Source organism: Dermacentor albipictus, chromosome 1 (genome assembly GCF_038994185.2).
Source record: "Dermacentor albipictus isolate Rhodes 1998 colony chromosome 1, USDA_Dalb.pri_finalv2, whole genome shotgun sequence".
Lineage (NCBI taxonomy): Eukaryota > Metazoa > Arthropoda > Arachnida > Ixodida > Ixodidae > Dermacentor > Dermacentor albipictus.
In genome coordinates, this window is record NC_091821.1 from 502,723,468 (window position 1) to 502,743,304 (window position 19,837).

The window sequence follows — 19,837 nt, forward strand, 5'->3', positions numbered from 1 at the left end:
GAGGTGCCGACGGGCGAAATGCGTAGTCTCAGGCTCGAGGAGTAGACACTCGATGCGCTTATTCGCGCAGTCCAAGGTGCCAACGCGCGAGATGCCCACATGCAGGCTCGAGGAGTTGACACACGATGCTCTTATTCACGCAGTCCAAGGTGCCGACATATGAAATGGCTAAACATGGGCTCGAAGAGTCGATGCTTGATGTACTTAGGCACGCAGTCGGAGGTGCCGACAAGCGAAATGCGTAGTCTCGGGCTGGAGGAGTCTACACTCGATGCGCTTATTCGCGCAGTCCGAGGTGCCAATGCGCGAAATGCCTACATGAAGGCTCGAGGAGCCTACACTCGATACACTTATTCACGCAGTCTAAGGTGCTGACGTGTGAAATGGCTAAACATGGGCTTGAAGAGTCGACGCTTGATGTACTTAGGCACGCAGTTGGAGGTGCCGACCGGCGAAATGCGTAGTCTCAGGCTCGAGGAGACGACACTCGATGTGCTTATTTGCGCAGTCCAAGGTGCCAACGTGCGAAATGCCTACATGCAGGCTCGAGGAGTCGACACTCGATGCGCTTATTCGTGCAGTCCGAGGTGCCAACGTGCGAAATGTCTAGACGCGAGCTCAAGGAGTCGACGCTCAATGTACTCAGTCGCACAGTTTGAGGTGCCAATGCACAAAATGCTTAGCCATGGTATGAGGATTGCGTGCGCAATGTGCTGGCCTAGCCGTATGTCCGACGATTCCACATGCGAGCGAATCTTGGTCACGAAGTCCGCGTCGCCGATGCTCGGAATGCTTAGCCGCGGGTCTGAAACATTCACAGACGTAGGGATCGGCCACGCTACTGCGATGTCTGCGTAGCGCCCGTTTTGACACGTCGAGATTACGGCGAGTGAAGACTTCCAGGCTCGCGAAGTGCAGAGAGCCGAGCAGACGATGCGAGTGCCTGACCAGTGGTGAACTGAGCTGGAGTCACATGGCGGGTGCGGCCAATCACAGACTCCGACAGAACCTTCTATAATTTACTTTTTTTGTGCTTGTTTCTGTACAAAGGAGATAGCTGAAGCAGCACATTTGAAGACAGTGAAATGCACTTTACAATGAGACCAAGACGGCGGTGCTCGGTTGCACCGTTCCAGAGCTATTGTGTCTTGAAAAACGCTGCTCTCTCTTGATCTCCGTGGAATTTTTCGCCACCTTAGAGCATTTCTACATGGTTTATAGTGATGATAGTTCGGAATCGAATAGAAAGAGTTATTGAAACTGAATATATTATTATCAAAAAATCTATTTTCTTTTTCGCCATTTTTTGCTATGCGAAAGCTGCGTCCCCCCTTAATTTAATAAGTACTGTACTGCACGGGAGCGCAGTACTCTACAAGTGCGCCGTACAGCGCGGGTGTGTATTACAATCGAGTAAATAACGTTATTTGTGATTTGTGCAACTGCCGCTACGACATACGGTATCAACATGCATGGTAGAGTGTTTTAGTTTGCCGCCTTGGCTTCCTTATTGGAACTCCATTGGCTCAGTACTTTTGCTAGCTTTTATCACGAATATAGGTTGATAGCTAATTACGGGTAACATTTCTGAAAAAAAAAAAATATCGACCTATATACGAATAAATGTGGTAGCTTTTCCTCGCTTGTCACGTCTAAAGCCAATAACTGCGCACATGCTTTGTGAGGGTGGTCCAATGATTTTATTACAGAAATTGCAACATGTCTGGCTGTACAATAAATCAGTATTTAACTATTGTGTACTTACAAGGACTTGCTAGAAAGGATAGTCCCACTACTTTTCCTTTCTTTCAATGGAGTCTTCAGCGCATTGTTATATGATGATATAACTAACACAGTCCTGACTCAACAGTCCTGATCAAGGGCATGTGCTCAGTTGTTTTTATCGTTGCTGCTTCGCGCAGATGCCAATCAGGCTACAGCAAAAACATGCGAGCAGTGCCACCCTCACCACAGAAGAGCCGTCAGGATCAGTGTGAACTGCCCCTGCAGTGTTTGCTGTTTGTTCGAGGTGGGAGGAGCACTGTCGTCAAAAAAGGAGCGGCTGGCCTTCGCAGTCTGCGTGCCCCACAAGGCCTGCCGTAAAAACTGGTTTCACGAATGCCATGCCCCGTAGTGAAAGGACCAGAAGTACCAGTAGAGCGTCGCTGGTAGAAGAGGATGTAGGCATGGGCCTGTTCCTCCAGACGAGGCGGGGGCTGCTTGCCGACTGACTCGTCATTGTAGTGGTACCACTCGCCCGTAGTCCAGTGGCGTGTGTACGCCGTGTAGTGACCACAGTTGACCCCTGCAAGTGGACAAATTTGGATAAGCTGGTAGGCATCTGTAGGAAACTGTTTCATGCTTTCACAAGTGTGGGCATGCGCTACATACTGTAGAACCTTGTTCATACATATTTTTTCAGGGGGGGGGGGTAAGAAAAAGGTACAGTGGAACTTGGCTATACGAACTCGCAAAAAACACGCCTATCAGTTTGATATAGAGTATAATTCGATTTAAGCATGCTAAAAACTTGGATGTAATAAAAGCACATACCATCTATAAAATCACTTTATCGATGAAACTAGCTTAGTTTCGCATGAAATAATCCTGCATTTTCTTCTGCTTGGGCAATTTTGCTGCCTGCGATGCACGCATTTCACATTGTCTAAGGAGTCGGAGCAGCTGAGGCCGCAACCTTCCGCATTCGTACAGAAGCACCGGACTAGTGCGAGCGCACCAATCACTTCGGAGAATGTGAGCAAAGGACCGTAGTTGCTTTCCTAATTGTGCCCACTCGTGCTCGGTACGATGTCGGCAATGCAGACTTCGTTTTCGGGCTCTCCCGTGGTCGCAACACCATCATTTGCACTCACAAACTCGTCCATCGTTGATTCATCAACAGCTACCGGAAATTCTGACAGCTCCCTCCAAACTTTGGCAACATCGGCAACGGCTTCGTCGCATTCATCAGAATTTAGTCATCACCAAGCACACAGAAGCCAGCACGGCTGAAGCAATTTCGGATGAACCACCCGTACAAGGCCGTGCGTATGCTTCAGGCGCCACGAGCACCAGGTCGTGAGTTTGGCCGCTTTAGCCTTAATCTCCCCCTTATTCTTCAAGATCATGCTGAGCGTGCTCCTCAGAATCTTGCACGCTGCGGGGACATCCGACTTCTCACCACGTTCGACCCTATTTATGATTTCGAGCTTCAGGACGAAAGGCGAATTCTGCCGCTTCATCACGGCAACAATGCGGGAAAAGGCCCACAAGGCGCACAAACAACAAACCAGAAAAGCAGCGAGACAACTCGCACTTTCACCATCTTGCATGACGAGGGCACAAGAGCCTCTGATTGGCTGTCTGAGCAAGCGCTGCAGGTGGGCCAGGATAATTTTTTTGCCGGGGAGGAAGTCAAATTTGTCGACAAATTCGACTTCGCCCTGCCATCTGCTAGCCGCCTGGTTAGCTCAGATGGTAGAGCGGCTGCCCCAAAGAGGCAGTGGTCCCGGGTTCGAGTCCCGGACCAGAACGAATTTTTCTCCACCTCTGAGGCTTTTCTTTAGAGGAACCCGTACGGGTTTCCTTTTATGTTTCCTTTTCGTTTATGTATGTGTGGCCATTAAGCAAAAAGTGCATTCTTTTACCACCAACAGCCTAGTTAGGGCACATTGGTTTCAAGCTGCCACCCAAGCATACGACGAAGAGATGGAGCGAACACTGGCTAGCTGCGACGCTTTCTCTAACTGCAGAAAAAGGACATATCACTGCATATACGTGAGAGGTGTGAAAAGCAGGGTGTCTACCAAGTTGACGTTTCCAAATTCCCCGAGTTTTCCAGGTTTTCTCTGAGTGCCTTTGCAAAATTGCCTGAGTGACACAGAACTTTGTTTTACGTCAAGACAGGCTGACACTATGTCGCCCAATGCTGTCACTCTCTAGTAAGCAGGCTAAGAAATTACTTAATCCAGTTTGAATAGTAAGGATTATCATTTATTTTATATTAAAAAGAAATCTGTAGCGAGGGATTAGTAAAATGCACAGCGAATAAGATAACTTTGAAAAAAATGGTAAAACTAATTGCAAATCGAGTGGAACATTCTCAAATATGAATGAAAATGAGATGCATACATAAACAAATGTTTTCGAATATCCACTTCAGTCATGAATTATGATCGACTGTCGATACATATGAGTGAAACATAGGTGATGCTTGAGACTCCACTGAAAACAAACCAAGGTGATAGGATGACTCTTTGAGCATCTTATGATGAGCCATAATTAGAGTAACTAAATATTTGAACATTGCAAAGCCAGTCATGCTACGCTTATTCATATAAAGGATGAAATCCCCCACTCGAATGACATGCACAAGTTATTCATTAGCCTCAAGCATTTCAAGAAAGGAAAAAATTTATATATTTCAAGGTTGTTACCGACATGCCCCACATCAAGTGTCACGTAAACCATGGTAGTGCCTTCACCAAAGCGATACTCTGTAATGATACATATCATTCAGAAAAGAAATGGAAGTTAATTTAGGTCAACAGAACATTCAATTTGCCATAAGCTTAATGTTCATGCTCTATTCCTTGCTATTACTGCACAGAAATAGCAAAAATAGGTCACGTCAACAAATGTGCACGTCGTGACTGAAAGTGATATGAGCTACTTTTATCAATTTATAGCAAGCTCATTCGTGTGGGGCCCGAACTTTGTCACAAATTAGATTCTCAACATCTGGTGTGTCAACCTCAAGTCTCCTGACATACCCTCAGCCTGCGCACACCACCTCAGTGTTGCATTTCACTGCTTTAGTGAGTTTATTTCGGTTTGGGTGAGGAACACCTGCATTCCAGCGTCAGCCAAAACTGTGTTTTTTGAGCTCAAGCTCCTTGAAAAAGGTGGCGGCAGACTTCCTTTCCTGTTCATTTCTCAATACATATCCTTTCTGCTCTCGTCCTCCTTCTACCGTGCTTTCGCCCCACGGACCATTCCACGCATCCTCTTCGTCAGCTGTACAGTCAACGTCCGATTTTTTGTACTCCCTAAGGGCCGCGAGGACATCCGTAAAATCGGGCAGTCTGTAAAAATGAATGCATGTCTTTTACTGCCATTAATGGCTAAAATCGCCAAAGGCACATCCGAAGAGGCCTACCATCACGCTTATTAGGCATATTGGTACCCGTATTGTCACAGGAGATGGTGGATGGACGCGTATATAATTAAGGAATAGATACTGCGTACCGTGACAACTGCTACTTCCCACGATTGTTATGCTTCACCGCATAACACTTTCGTATTGAGGCAAAGCTGACTGTTGGGAACAGGCATTATGCAAAGCGCCATACTTTCTGAGCTTCGAAGCCACTCATAAGGACCACAAAGACGGAGTCAGGGCCACTGCTTACAGCGGCGAATTCTTTCAATGAAAAACACGACGCCGAATGGCAAGAAGGTTTATAACGAACGTTAAAGCAGCTAGGCCTAGCGTTTGCCATGGTGGCGAGGTAATCAACATGGCGGCAGTGGTGGCTTTGATTAATGCCGTTTCAGACCTGCAGTCACGGCAAAAAACTCCGAAAATCGGACGGCGAAGGGCTCTTGTGTTCAGAATTTCAGACGTTCTTAGACATTGATTCTATGGGGTACTTGATAGTGCCGTGAAGCCATCGGATGTCCGGATAGTCGACCATTGACAGTGAACTCCTCCAGCCGACAACACGACATCAAAAGACAATTCATTACAATCCCTCTCAGTTACGCGGGCCAGCATTACTGCGAGTTTCGTTCTGTTTCAATAAAATTACAACTAATTTTCCCTGATAGAAGCACAAATTCCCTGAGTTTTCCCTGAGTATTTCCAGATAATTAAATATTCCTGTGAATTCCCGGTTTTTCCGGTTGGTAGACACTTTGAAAAGGGATACCAACAGAGAAGGATAAACAGAAAAGGCACCACAATGTGTCCGAAAATGTGTCTACAACTTGCGCAGAACTAATGCACGTGTAAGAGTGCAACACGTTCACGGCCGGGAAGAAGCCTTCACGATGCGTGCACACACACACACACACAAAAAAAAAGTTCCAAATGGTTTGGTGCCGCTCGTATCGTACCGCCTCATAAAGCAGAACAGTGCATTAGAACCCAAGAAGATAACGCTAGAAGTAAGGAAATTCAAAGGTGACCATAGCCAGTTGGCTGAGCGAGGGAAAAGTGCTCAAGCACCCGTGTTGGAATCAGGCAAGCCCTTACAAAGATGGAGGAGAGCGCTCATTGCCTCTTTTTGTCGTCTGCCAGCCAGAGAACTTCCAGGGAGCAGCCAGACCAACATCGTCCTGGCTGATTCTGGCAGTTCGCGGGCAGCTAGAACAACCCAGCCCGAGTAACACCCAGCAAAAGTGCATTGCGCAGTGGGTAGAGCAACCCGATAAAAATTAAGGCACTGTCAGGGGGTGTGCTGCCATGCGTCCACTTTGGTAGCAATTCTGTGCTTTGAAACTTCGCATGCATCCTCCTTTTACAGCAACCAGTTTCGAAGTGTTCGTAGTAACAGTATGCCACTGTTCAAATCGTTCGTTATATCTGGGCGCAGTTCCAATAGGCAGGGTCAGGAAAACTTAAATGCAGTGAAACGCGGTTGCTATGACTGATAAATCGTTATATCTGGGATTGTTATAAATGGGTTCGGCTGTAATACCCTATTTTAGCATCCATTTTGTTGTGGCGAGTCAAAGTAAAAAAGCCCACACTTTAATTGCAAAGCAAAATGAATTAACCATAGGGGCATCTGAACCACATAGAACACCTACGGTCACGTACCAACTTAGTAATAGTCATGCAATTGTCGCAATTATCACAATTCAGTTATCGTAATAGAAAGTGTATGATGCGATATGATATGAGTACATGGTTACGATTCTTTTTTCTAGTGCTGAGCAATGTTCCGCCATCCCTTTCATGCTTCATGACATCACAGACATTGTGAAGTGATCGACACATTATGGCAAGCCACTAAAGCATGGCATTTACGTCTTGCTGCCACCACTAAATTTGCTTAAAAGAAGGTAAAACGCTTTTTTGTGATGTACTTGAAACAAGCGATAATAAAATTGATTATATTGTGGTGAGTGGAGGGTGCAACAATCACACATTGTGCACTAAACCCAGGCATTCACTTATACTACATGGCAAAGAGAACAGGACAAGGCTAAATGTTTTTGGCATAACAGTGTTTTATATCATGTCAGCAAGCTGTATTTTTACTGATAAATGTGCAAAAAAATTGGCTTTTTCGGAGACGTGCAGTTGTCGTTTCCAAGTTTCCGACAGCAGCCATCTTGGTCTTGTCTGAAAGAGACACTCCTCTCACATAGTCTCCATGCCACTGCTGCTCTGTGCACAGAATGGCTATGAAGACAACGTCTGCGAAAAAGTCGTCTAGATGTGCAATTCCATACCTCGACTGAGGCACGTCGCCGTAAGCACGCCGTGCCACTGGCAGATTTCCACTGCCTGCCTGGGCCACTTGGGTGTGCCAAACACGGCGCAAAACGATCTCAAATTCAGTTTACTACAAACTATGAAATTCGGCAAACAAAAGGAGAAACGAGGGGTGTTAAACTTTCGCAAGTGCGCAGTAGCTTTGGAAGACACTGGCAATATTTTGCTACCCGTCCCAAGCACCGCCAAAGCCTCCCCCACGATTGCAGAATAGGCTTAGCAGATGAACACGGCTCTGGCAGCGGCCGCTGTTCATGCGCCATTTCAGCACAACTACTGCAGCCCAACAATTTGGAGAAAGTGAAGGCGGCTCAAGAAAAACTGCAAGACTTTGCTTCATCACCAGCTACCAAGCAAAAATCGGATTTTCTCACTTGTGCTGATGCAACCGCAGCTGCCTCGGATGCAATGGAGAAATGCTTCGTTATCGTAAGCCTCAATTGCATAACTGCCCTGCTGTCTCGCGTAAAACGCAGGTTGCGGTGCGGCAGCGGGCAAAAGTGAATATGACTTCGGTCTCGCCATAGACATAGTCATCTCGTGTGCAATCTGCGGCGGTTCTGTGCGAGCAGCGGCCAAACATGCACCCCGTTCCTCGTGAACTAACTCGGTGTGCACGAAATGCGGAGCACCGGTGATTGGCAAAGGGCATTGAGTGACATATTTTGCTATTAAAGATATTCATCTCATGGGCAATCGGCGGCGATGCCGTGCCGACCAAATGTGCAACCCATTCCTCATGAATAATCTCACTGCGCACGAAGTACTGAGCCCTGGTAATCTACAAACGAGACAATGTTATTGATTATTTTTATTTTTCAATAATAAATGTACCACACTGTGGCATACATACCGGGGCATGTGCCAGGAGCATACTAGCCTGTTACAACAGGTAGCATGTACATGCTCCATTATATTCTTGAATAAATCGAGTTGTCCTTGTTTTTCTAAATTTTCTCAAAAATAACTTCTTTCTCAGCGTCCTTGTTTGTGGCAACAATATCTCGAGATCTAAGACCCCTACAGCTGCAATTTTGATTCCTATATGGAGCTAAATGCATGACGCTTGAACTGCTACAGGCAGATTCCATTTTCTTCCTACTAACGTATTTTTATTTGCTTTTGATTGTGTTCCCTAGTAGCCATACTATAAACAGTGAACTTTGATGGGCTGCTAAATTGCCAATTGTTGTTGGATTCGAAAATTGCTTGCAACACTTCCCCCCTTAAACATTCTACTGTCTACTCATGCATTATTATTGCTTTCTGCCCAATATTTTTTACGCATTGTCTCCACAAACAATAGTAATAGACTTTTAGTAATCTCCATAATTATTACTCTATCAAAAAAATAATTGTGTTCTTGTGATCGGCTCAGAAAGCTGAATAAGACCGTGTCTGTTGAACTGAATTTGGTGAAAAAAATAAGTAAGGCAGCTCTATACACCCTGTTCCCCCCTTAACACTAGTGGAAGAACAACAGTCTGTTTCACAAATTCCCCTGAAGGGTACGCATTTTCATGCCCTTGAGACAAGTCAACACACCTCCGATGTGGCATATGTAGGCGTGGAGGTCGTAGAGGAGGTTCTCCGCTGCCTGAGGTTGAGGCCCCGACACAAAGGGCTCCAGGTCGAGGGCCTCAAGGGGAAAATCCACCCGTTCGTCCACCTTGCTGCCAGAGAACTCGTGAAACACAAACCTGCACAACAGGAGCGAGACACACGTCACGGGCCAGCAGGACAACACAAGCGCACCTGCGGTCAACACAGTGGAGCACAAAACATTCTGTTTCAATCGAAACAATCACTCTAAGAAAGAAAAAGAGAGAGAGCATGCAGCATTCTAGGGAAGTAATGAAAGAATGCAGCACATGCCAAGGTCACTTCCGATACAGTAAAACCTCGTTAAACCGTACCCGCTTAAACAATAGTTTCGTTTTAAAAGTAGTAAAGTCAAATCCACAAATCAGCGGCCATTGAACACAATGTGTTTTGTATCTGCATAAACTGTACCAGCTTATTGCGTACGTGTCGGTTAACACGGTTTTCATGGTGCAAATACGGTGGTGCATCGTCTCCATCGGGCAGCCCGGCAGAACAGCAAGCCTCAGAGATCAGAACAACAGCCTCCAAGTGCACTGTGCGTTTGTGCATGAAGCCACATCAACATCAACATAATTTCCGGGCCGTGCCAGAGAGTTGTGGCATCGTGCAAGTGAGGACTCGCGTCATGCTGAAGCTCGGATAAAAAAAATGCCAGGTGCTCAGCATAGAAGACAAATTAGACATCCTCCGTGCTATCGAACGTGACACGAAGAAGTCAACACTGGCAGGCGACATGGGTATACTGTTGACTACAATGTGTGGCATTTGGAATGCGAAGAAGTTGCTAGACAGCGCTGCTGTGGCTGCGAAGAGATGTCGGCTATGAGGTTCGACTTTTCACCATCACTGCCTCTGTTGCTGCGAAAGTGTCACCTAGCGACAGTGATAAGGATGACCTGGAAAGCGACAGCACGGGCGATTCAGGCCAGACAGTGGCAGAAGCTGCACATTACGTCAGCCTCATGAGTGCAATCATCGCGACGAGAACAGCAACCCGCAATAAAAAGGTGCCTCACGACTTCTGCAACGCTACCGCGAATGTGCACAGACAATATGCAATGCCCACGAGGAATCTGCCATGCAACTGTTTGCCGAGAAGAGGGGGCTGGCTGAAAAGCTGGCTCGCAGCTTCAGTAAGTTTGAGGCTGCTATCGTCGCTGCTAGGTCGCCACGGCATCAAATGAAAATAATACTTTTGTCGTACGAAGTGAATAAATACTATAAATAAATAATAAAGAGATTTTTACTTCTTCCATTGCACTCTCTCCGAGTTCCATTTTTGACAAGTAAGTGTGCAATCTCATCCTATTTCAGTCAAGCAGTACCACCGTTTAGTACCTACTTTTTCCAAGCTCCAGCCAAGTACGGTTTAACGAGGTTTCACTTTATCACCAGGGGCATAGCTTTGTCATATGTAAGAGGCATGCAGCGCAGAAGGGAAGAAGAGGACGATGTGCATGTACCGATCTGAATGGCACGAGCCCTCGGGACGCGTGACCTAAGCTGTGATAGAAAGAGATGTGGCGCCGAGCTGGCATTATTGACGTGGCTCTGTGCCAAGAAGGTTGCAGCGTCAGCATCGCACTGGCGATGGGAGCCATGGAGGTTTGGTGAACTCCGTGACACTGGCAGTCCAGGGTGTGGCCGTCGACCTCGGCAACATTCGAGCGAGTCTCCTTGGATCTGCTGCAGCCTCTCATGGCAGTGCCGGGCACTCCAGGAAGGATGCCCCTTCACAGGCAGACCAGCAGGTACGATAGTCCCCGGGGCATCTCGTCGGCACTCGAAGTAGTGGCGAAACCCAGAGTTAGGCCTAACCGGTGAGGCCGAGGTGCCACGTCACCGACAAAGTTTGGGACACCAGCATCAGAGACGAAAAGGTTGACTGGCCAACACCAGCCAGCAATGTTTACGGAGTCGGCGAGAACACCGGCTATCATGAAGATCCGACACGCTTCGGACTCGGAAAACAGAAGCGACGACAAAAGTCAGTAAGAACGGTCCTTTCTAGTAGCATCGCAGCCATAGGCTAGGATGGCCCGACTTTCGCGTAGCAAACGCCAAGGATTAATGTAGCCGGTGATAAAGACATTTTTAGTGATTATCAATAAGGTTGCATAAGTGTTAGTATTTCTTCATTGTGTTTTTGTTTGAGTGAGTTTTATTTTGAGTTTGGGGTAGAGTGTAATTAAAATATGTATGTGGTGCTGCTCTGCGCTCCCAACCCCATCCCTCGTAACATCTGCATGCCCCCGAGATCGGTGACTCACAATTGTCGAGCCTGCCAGGATACATTCCAGGATTTGTTCCAGGATACGTTCCGGGATTCTATTACAGCCCTGCCACTGATCTTGGTGGTTTAGAGATGGAATGGGAACGTTTGGTGGCGATAATTAAAGATTTAAACCTGTAGAAGGATGAGACGATGACGTTCCTCGAGTATGCTCAACAAGAAAAAGAAAAGCAGCACAAACGAATGTGTGAAGAGTACAAAAGAGAAAAAGAAATTCTGGAGTTGAAGATAAAAACCAGCAAATATGGGCGTGGGCCCTCATGATGGCAGGAGTACACCTGGAAAGGGGTCATCCGACTCACCTTCTTCCAGGCCAAGACAGATTTGCCCTAAGAAATCGATGGCACTTTTCGATGAGCGGAGGGATGACCTGGATGCATATTTGCATGGGTTTGGAAGGGTAGCAGTCGGACAAGGCTGGGAGAGGAGCGAGTGGGCTAACACTTTAAGCCTGTGTTTAGTGGGTGAGGCTCCGAGTGTCTTTGGGCGTATGTCAGCAGAGGAGTCATTAGACCATGACAAGGTGAAGAAACTTCAATGCAGAGATTCAGGTTGACCGCAGAAAGGTTCCAGGAGAAGGTTAGGTCATGTAAGCCTGAAGATTCAGAAACAGGCAAGCAGTTTGCGTGTCGTCTAACAAATTATTTTGAGAGGTGGATAGAGCTGTCCGAGATGGACAAAACGTATGAAGGGGTTCGCGACAAAGTCATGGATGAACAGTTTCTTGCCAGGTGTAGCAGCAGTTTGGCGATATTCCTTGAAGAGAGAAAACTGCAAACTGTGGAGCAGATTGCAGAACAAACAGACCAGTTCGTAGAGGCACAAGGACTGAGAAATTTGGAAAAGGGCAACAAAGATGTGCACACAACAGCAGTAGGAGAGATGAAGAACCAGGTGCAAATTATTAGACAAAAGGGACTGCACAAATGTTTTCTATGTAACCGGTTAGGTCAGTTAGCGGTGAACTGCCGAGTGAGAGGTAATTGTCCCGAAGCACTGATGGTGTGCCAGTGTATTTACAATATATTTACAGTATATATAAAGGCAAAGTCAATGTGGTCAAGATGGCTGACCAGCAACAGCACGCAGTAGCCGGCGTCTCGCGATCTTCTTGCTCTCTCTCTTCGTTCATCATTCTGTAACAATATATTGTTAAAACCGGCTTCGTTATAAGTGGGTTCAACAGTATCCATGGCTTTGACACCCAAAATCTGATTTAGTACAACTAACTCTGTTTCTACCGTGCACTTAAGGGGGGGATGAGGGTCTTAAAAAAAGTTTTTTTTTATTTGTTATCCTATCTTAATGAAAACTGGCATGCATATGCATCGTTGAATGGATATCTCAAATCTACAAACAGATTTCAAATATCTCATTTACAGAGTAAGTTATGACAAAATCCCACATTGTAATTAGGCAATTTCTTACGGTTCATTATGGTAACTTAAAATTCAGAAAGGTACTTTTCAGAACTATGTGGTTCTTCTTAAAGGCCCACCCCACAGGCTAAAGCTAATTAAATGTCAATACAGTTGTTTCATTGATCAGAAATAATTTTCAAACTTGGAACGCAAGAATTAGGTTCGAGTAATTAGCTTCCTTATCAAGTAACTACAATTGCATCAAAGTTATGAAAAAAAAAGAAAAGCTTTAGCCTGTAGTTCAGTTGTTACTGAAAATAATGATACCAAGTTTGTTTAAATCTGTTCATGGAAACTTTCTCAAACTTCTGTAAGGTAGAGGCACTTCACAAAAATAACAAAGCCGTGAAAATCACGTTTGAAGTTTTGAGAATATTTGTAATTTTATCTATTGTGCCTGTAAGAAAAAGAAACGCTTTAGAACAAAGCTCTATTCTTGCTGAACAAAATAAAACCAGATTTATTAAGATTGGATCAGTCAGACATGACCAAAACATGCATACTGCAAAGGCACGTGACAAAAAAAAAAAGTGAGTCACTTGATGGTGTCCAGCCACTTTACAAGAGTCCTGGGCAGTAGTCCTGGCTCACATTGGGTTTGTGTCTCTTGGCCATCCTCCTCCTGAGCTTATCGCTCCCTGTGTGCCCTTTGTTGGCCTTGCAGAGCCTCCTCTCGTCCTTCTCGAGGCTCCTTTGGATGAAGCAGCTCGCAGGGCAGCAGCCAAGCTGCCCTGCAATTGCTCGGCTGGTTTCAACCATTCCCTGGTTGAAATGTGAGACTGCTCCTGCAACAGCCCTTTCCACAGCAAGCAGAGACTCGTGTGTGTCTTTGGAGCTTTGACTCCAGATAACAGAGTGCAGGCACTCAATCGCATTTTGGGTCATCCCGTCAGCACAACGGTGCAAGAGGGCACGGTCACCCATCCTTGCAAAGACTGGCTCCAGAGCAGTACGGACAGAGGCTGGCAGTGGATTTTTGTGGGATGGTGGTTTTTCATGGCTGGCCAGTGCACGGTTATAAAAGCACCATGAGCTGGAACCTTCTGGACAGTGACTATTGTCTGGGGCATCGTCTGTGGTTGTCATACGGAACAGTGTGGCATTCACTGCCTTCTGCATGGCTGGAATGTCATGCTTGTGGCTCCTCTGAGCATATCCATATCCTTAGTTGGCGCTGTTCCTTCCTAATTCAAGTATGCACCATCTAGCCCAAATGAATGTTCTCCTGAAGATGATGGAGCAGCACTGGCTGCTTCCGCCACGAGGGCACGAGGGGTCACTACGGGACCACTGTGCTTGGGCTCGCAGGACTCCTCAGGCCTCTGTGACGATGCCCCCACCTTCGTCACATCGGCATAACTGCGTCGCGAAAGGTATGACAGTCGCTTTCTGGCTTCGAAGAACGAGATTTTTTTCTTTGACAGTTAGTGCAATCGCTTCTTTTTTTTTCCAGCAAGGGCAGGACCGCGAATAAGCTGGATGATCTCCCTTGCAGTTAACCACAATGTGGGGAAGAGGTGCAATTCTCAGATTGGTGTTCGTTGGAGCTGCATTTAGCACAAGTTGTTTGTCTTCAGCATGCATGTGAAGCATGTCCAAACCTTTGACATTTGAAACATCATCTGGGGTTTGGGACATATGGTCTCACATTGACTTTGATATAACCGGCATTGAGAGAGGTAGGCATTACACTTGTTCCGAAGGTGAGTATAACATGTTTGGTGGGGATTTCTTGATCGTTTCTGCGGATTACTATTCCTTGTACTTTGGTGACAATTTGTTCCTGGAAACCTTCCAGCAGTTCCTCGTCACTTAAACCAACAAAGTCTTTTTCAGATACCATTCCCCTGTTTGAATTAAGTGTTCTGTGGGCTGAAACAGTCACTGTTGTCTCGCCAATACTGGTAAGTTCAGACAGCTTATCTGCTTGATCTTTATTATTCAGTTCTAGGAGGAGGTCCCCGCTAGACGTTTTGGAGGCTTTGTATGTCTGTGCGATTTTATCTTTCAGGCATTCGGCTACCAAGAATGGAGAGAGTTTTCTAACAGGCGTGTTGCTTTCACTGTGGACTACATAGTATTTGGGGAAAGATGGAGCGTTGCTACAAAAGGAGAATTGGAATGGTACTTCGGTGCGGCATCTTTTCAGACGTCGATCATAGATTACAGATGCTTGCGCTGCCATAGGAAAATGTGTTTGTTCGGCAACAGCGCCGACCACCCACCATGGAGCCCAACGAAGGGGACGTGGAAGAGCTTGCGTACAAGTCTGCACGGCGCCAGTCGTACGCCATCACTATAACCAAATATGGTGTACCCAAGGTAGGATAGCCACACAAGGTTAACCCTTGTCGCCATGGAGAAAGGAAGTAAATGGAAGAGAGAAGAAGACAGGAAAAATTTGAAAAGTGAGAGATAAAGACGAAAGTTTGAGGAGAGAGAAATAGGAAGAGGCGACTACCAATTTTCCCCGGGTGGGTCAGTCCTAGGTGCGGTCTACGTGAAGCAGAGGCCAAAGAGGTGTGTTGCCTCTGCCGGGGGGCCTTAAAGGTCCGAACACCCGGCATCGGCTCAACCCCCAGGATCCCCTTTTCCCCGGACACGGCTAAGCCACGCACGGCTACACGCGGGAGGGTCCAACCCTCGTGTGCTCGGGTACGTGTTGTCGCAACACACCAAACGCCTGCTAACGCAGACGCCCCTGCGGGGTCCCACCAAGAGACTTTCCTTGCGCTTTCTTTTTCTTCTGCAAAGTGCATAGAGCAGTTCCCATCCTCTTGTGAGCCTGGTCGAGGCAGTCTTCTTTTTCTATGTCAACATATTGTTACGTGTAGAAAGACACAGACTAAAGAGGCTTTTTACAGGCTATCTACACTGGAACCAGACAGCCAGGCCGACACTCGCCCGCGTCAAGGCACAGACCAACTTCATTATCGTTGTCGCGGCAGCGCGTCTCTTGAGGATCTCCCGATAATATTGTAATACTACCCCCAGCGGCAAAAGCGCCATCACGGTGCTGTTAAATATCCAAGGTGTGTGAAGAGTTGTAGGGCTTGAGTCGAGCAATGTGGACAATGTCACTGGTTGTCACAGAGGAGGACGTAGTGGGCGTGGCTAGAACAATTTCATAGGCGACATTGGTCACTTGGCGGGGCATGCGATATGGTCCTGTATAACAGGAAAGCAGCTTCTCACAAAGGGAAACTTTACGCGATGGTGACCAAAGCAACACGAGGGTGCCGCGCACAAAATAGACACCACGGTGACGGAGATCGTAGCGTTGCTTCTGTTTGTCTTGAGACACTTGTAGACGAACGAGTGCAGATTGACGAGCATGGTCAGCACGGGTGATTGCATCACGGGCATAAGTGCTAGTTGAAGCTGTGGTGGACGGAAGCACAGTATCTAGTAGCAGCGTCGGTTCTCGGGCATACAAGAGGTAAAACGGGGAAAAGCCAGCAGTTCCGAGACGGGAAGAGTTGTATATAAAAGTAATGTAAGGTAGAGCCAAGTCCCAGTCACGGTGGTCGTCTGAAACGTATTTCGATAGCATGTCTGTAAGGGTGTGGTTCAAACGCTCAGGCCGTTCATTTGAGGGTGGTAGGAGGTGGCAAATTTATGCTGTATGGAGCAGGCCCGCATGATGTCGTCAATGACTTTGGCCAAAAACGTACGGCCATGGTTTTTTAGCAATTGACGCGAAGCACCATGCATCAAAATGATCTCATGTAGAAGGAAGTCCGCAACATCAGATGCACAACAGGTTGGAAGAGCGTGAGTTACGATGTAACGGGTCGCATAGTTAGCTGCGACTGCAACCCACTTGTTTTCTGATGTAGATTCCGGAAATGGGCCGAGAAGGTCTAAGCCAACACGATGGAAGGGCTCAGCAGAGATGTCGAGTGGCTGCAGGTAACCAGCGGGGAGCTGGGAAGGCACCTTGCGTCGTTGGCAAAGTTCACAAGCGGCGACGTAACATCATATGGAATGGGCAAGGCCCGGCCAGAACAAACAGCGACGTACACGGTCATAGGTTCGAGATCTGCTGAGGTGTCCTGCCGTTGGTGCGTCTTGAAGCTCTTCTAGAATGATTGAGCGGAGGTGTTTAGGTATGACAAGTAGGAACTAAGAGCCGTTCGGATGAAGGTTATGACGGTACAGAGTACCGTCGCGGAGAACGAAGAGGTGTAGAGTGGCATCGGCCGAAGTGTTCAAAACGGTCGATGGCTACTCTGATGTAGGCGTCACGACGTTGCTCGTCGGCGAAATGAAGCAGCTGTGATATAGAGAATACACAGGCAGCACTGCACAGGAGGAGTCAGGGTCGTCAACAGGGTAACGCGACAAGCTGTCAGCGTCTTGGTGCAGGCGGCCAGACTTGTAGACCATGGAATATGAAAATTCTTGTAGCCTCAAAGCCCATCGACCAAGCCAGCCTGTAGGATCTTTTAGCTATGAGAGCCAGCAGAGAGCATGATGGTCAGTGAGTACGGAAAAAGGGCGACCGTAAAGGTAAGAACGGAACTTCGCAACTGCCCAGACAACAGCAAGGCACTCTTGTTCTGTAATGGAATAGTTGAGCTACGATGGTGCTAGGAGGCGGCTCGCATAAGCAATAACGCGATCCTGGCCACGCTGACACTGGGCTAAGACGGCACCTACGCCATGATCACTGGCATCTGTATGCAATTCTGTAGGGGCATCAGGGTCGAAGTGGACGAGAATGGGTGGTGAGGTTAGAAGAGTGACGAGACGAGAGAAGGTGGCGGATTCTGAAGTGCCCTACGAGAATTGTACGCCTTTCTTCAAAAGATTAGTGAGGGGTCTAGCAATTGTAGCAAGATCTTGAACAAAACGTCGAAAGTATGAGCATCGCCCCACAAAACTTTGAACGTCTGCGGCTGTCTTCAGAACCGGAAGGTCTCGGACAGCGCGAGTTTTGTCGGGGTCAGGCTGTACTCCGGAAGCGTCAACGATATGGCCCAGAAGAGTAATTTGACGGTGGCCAAAACGACATGCTGACGATTACGATGTGGCTGTGGATTCCGCGGTACCGGTTTCGCAAAAAACATTATTGCGCGAACAGAGACCACTTTTCGGGAGATATAAGACAGAGTGATAGCACAATTGGAAAGTTCAATAAAATATAGGGAGTCTCCCGGGTGAATCGGGAGGGTTGGCAGGTATGGAAGGGAATTCCACTTGTCTATGGACAAGCAGTTGCACTGCAGTGGACCAAAAGCACAGCCTTCAAGATCATAGCACGACACGCTGTTACATTAGCGGAATGCTGGGATCTCTGAGGTAATGCAAAACAGGTGTGAAAAAACTTCGTTTTGGCATTATAATGTTGCACGTTGCTTGATAAAAACACAATGTCTGCAAATATCTTGCTGACAAGCTATGTTGTCAAGGCACAGCCATTCCTAAATTTGTTTTCACTTTCTGTCAAAGCAAGTCTCAAGCTGTTGCTGAAAGAGGGAGCAGATGCGAAGAGGAGTTCATTGTGGACACCACCTATCTAGTCCACTACTTAATTGTGCAGTAGTGCATTACCAATGTCATTATCATGACAGCAAGAAGCTGTTCACCTGAGCCACTCACCGCTTGAGGTAGACCATGAGGGTGTCTGGAGAACGCCAGATCGAGAGAGTCTTGTGCGCTCGCTGGTTGCGGTGGCACACAGGGCAAAACCAGGGATTGTGCTCGTCCAGAGTCTCACTGTCACATGAAGAAAGAGGCGAGACAGCGATGATGCGCCCAATGGGCATCTTGCATTTCAAGCTAGCAACAACTGACAACAGGAGATCCTGCCTTGTGCCACGCCTTTGGTAAAGCATGCAGTAGTGATGTTGTTTGCCTTTACCTTACAGCAAGTTTTACCACATCTGATGCAGCTCTAAATAAAAGCGTATCTAATAACAAATGAATAGGATAATGCAAGAAACACCTTTGGTATGTGTTGCACAATGGCAAAGCATATTTAGCAATATCAACTTTATGCACATGATGTGCGATGGTTTTGTTGCATTTAATCATGTAGCGAAAAAATTAAAATGAGAGGGCAATAAATCGAAAGAGGTCACTTCCGAAATCTCTAAACGCCACCTCCGGCCTGGAGTTAGGTAGGCATGTGTGAATGTTCAATAATGCTGAATGTTAAACTGAATATTATGCTACTCGATATTGCTTCAGCTCTAATTTCAGTATTCAGAATTTTTGAGATATTTGGAACAAACAAATATATATTTGAAAACATGTGCAATCAACGGTCATACCCAAAACAAGTAAAAGACAAAGAGTGTTTACAGTCACTGGTTAATTTTTCAAACCTGCTCGATTATTCAGACTTCCCTGCAGCATTGGCACATTCTTTATAAACAATTATTATTATGGAGTTTTACGTGCTAAAACCACTTTCTGATTATGAGGCAGGCCGTAGTGGAGGACTCCGGAAATTTCAACCACCTAACGTGCACCTAAATCTAAGTAAACGGGTGTTTTCGCATTTTGCCCCCATTGAAATGCGGCCGCCGCGGCCGGGATTCGATCCCGCAACCTCGTGCTCAGCAGCCTAAAACCATAGTCACTGAGCAACCACGGAGGGTTCTTTATAACCAATGTACAATGGCGATGGAAGTTTCAAATGTCATACATGCACAATGTGAGAAAAATGTCAGCCATGCAGAAAACTCGGGCCATTCAGGTTGACTTGCATATACAGTCGAATCTCAATAATTCGAACTCGAAGGGGCCCGAAAATTTGTTCAAATTACAAGAAGTTCGAATTGAAGGAAGCTAATTGAATGGAGGACTTGCCTGCAGTGGCACATGTGCACTGAGCTAACACACGAGTGGGAAGTTCCACAAGATTTATTCACATGCATTTACAAATTAAAGTAAGTTATTAGCCATATCAGTGCTCCTGCTGTGATAGACTGTGGGTGCACACATGTGTAATAAAAGGAAACATACCATGTTCCGTAACAATTGCCCCTTCAAACTTTTGGTACG

General features: G+C 46.7%; 1 protein-coding gene and 1 non-coding gene across 5 annotated transcripts in view; one reads left to right on the plus strand and one right to left on the minus strand.

The window, feature by feature from the left end:
- LOC135909338 (ubiquitin carboxyl-terminal hydrolase 11-like) overlaps positions 1–19,837 on the minus strand; it is a 227,289-nt gene that overhangs the window by 20,674 nt on the left and 186,778 nt on the right. For 3 of the 4 annotated variants that reach the window (XM_065441279.2, XM_065441275.2, XM_065441277.1), the window contains exons 15-17: positions 18,428–18,544; positions 9,050–9,204; positions 2,153–2,305 (exon numbers count right to left, since the gene is read on the minus strand). In XM_065441279.2, the coding sequence (XP_065297351.1) occupies positions 2,153–2,305; positions 9,050–9,204; positions 18,428–18,544 (425 nt within the window). Of the gene's footprint in view, positions 1–1,969; positions 2,306–9,049; positions 9,205–18,427; positions 18,545–19,837 lie in introns of all 4 variants that reach the window. The other variant, XM_065441276.2, reaches the window with a different exon arrangement.
- On the plus strand, positions 3,460–3,534 carry TRNAF-AAA (transfer RNA phenylalanine (anticodon AAA)). The gene has a single exon. It is a non-coding gene; the product is annotated as a tRNA-Phe (tRNA).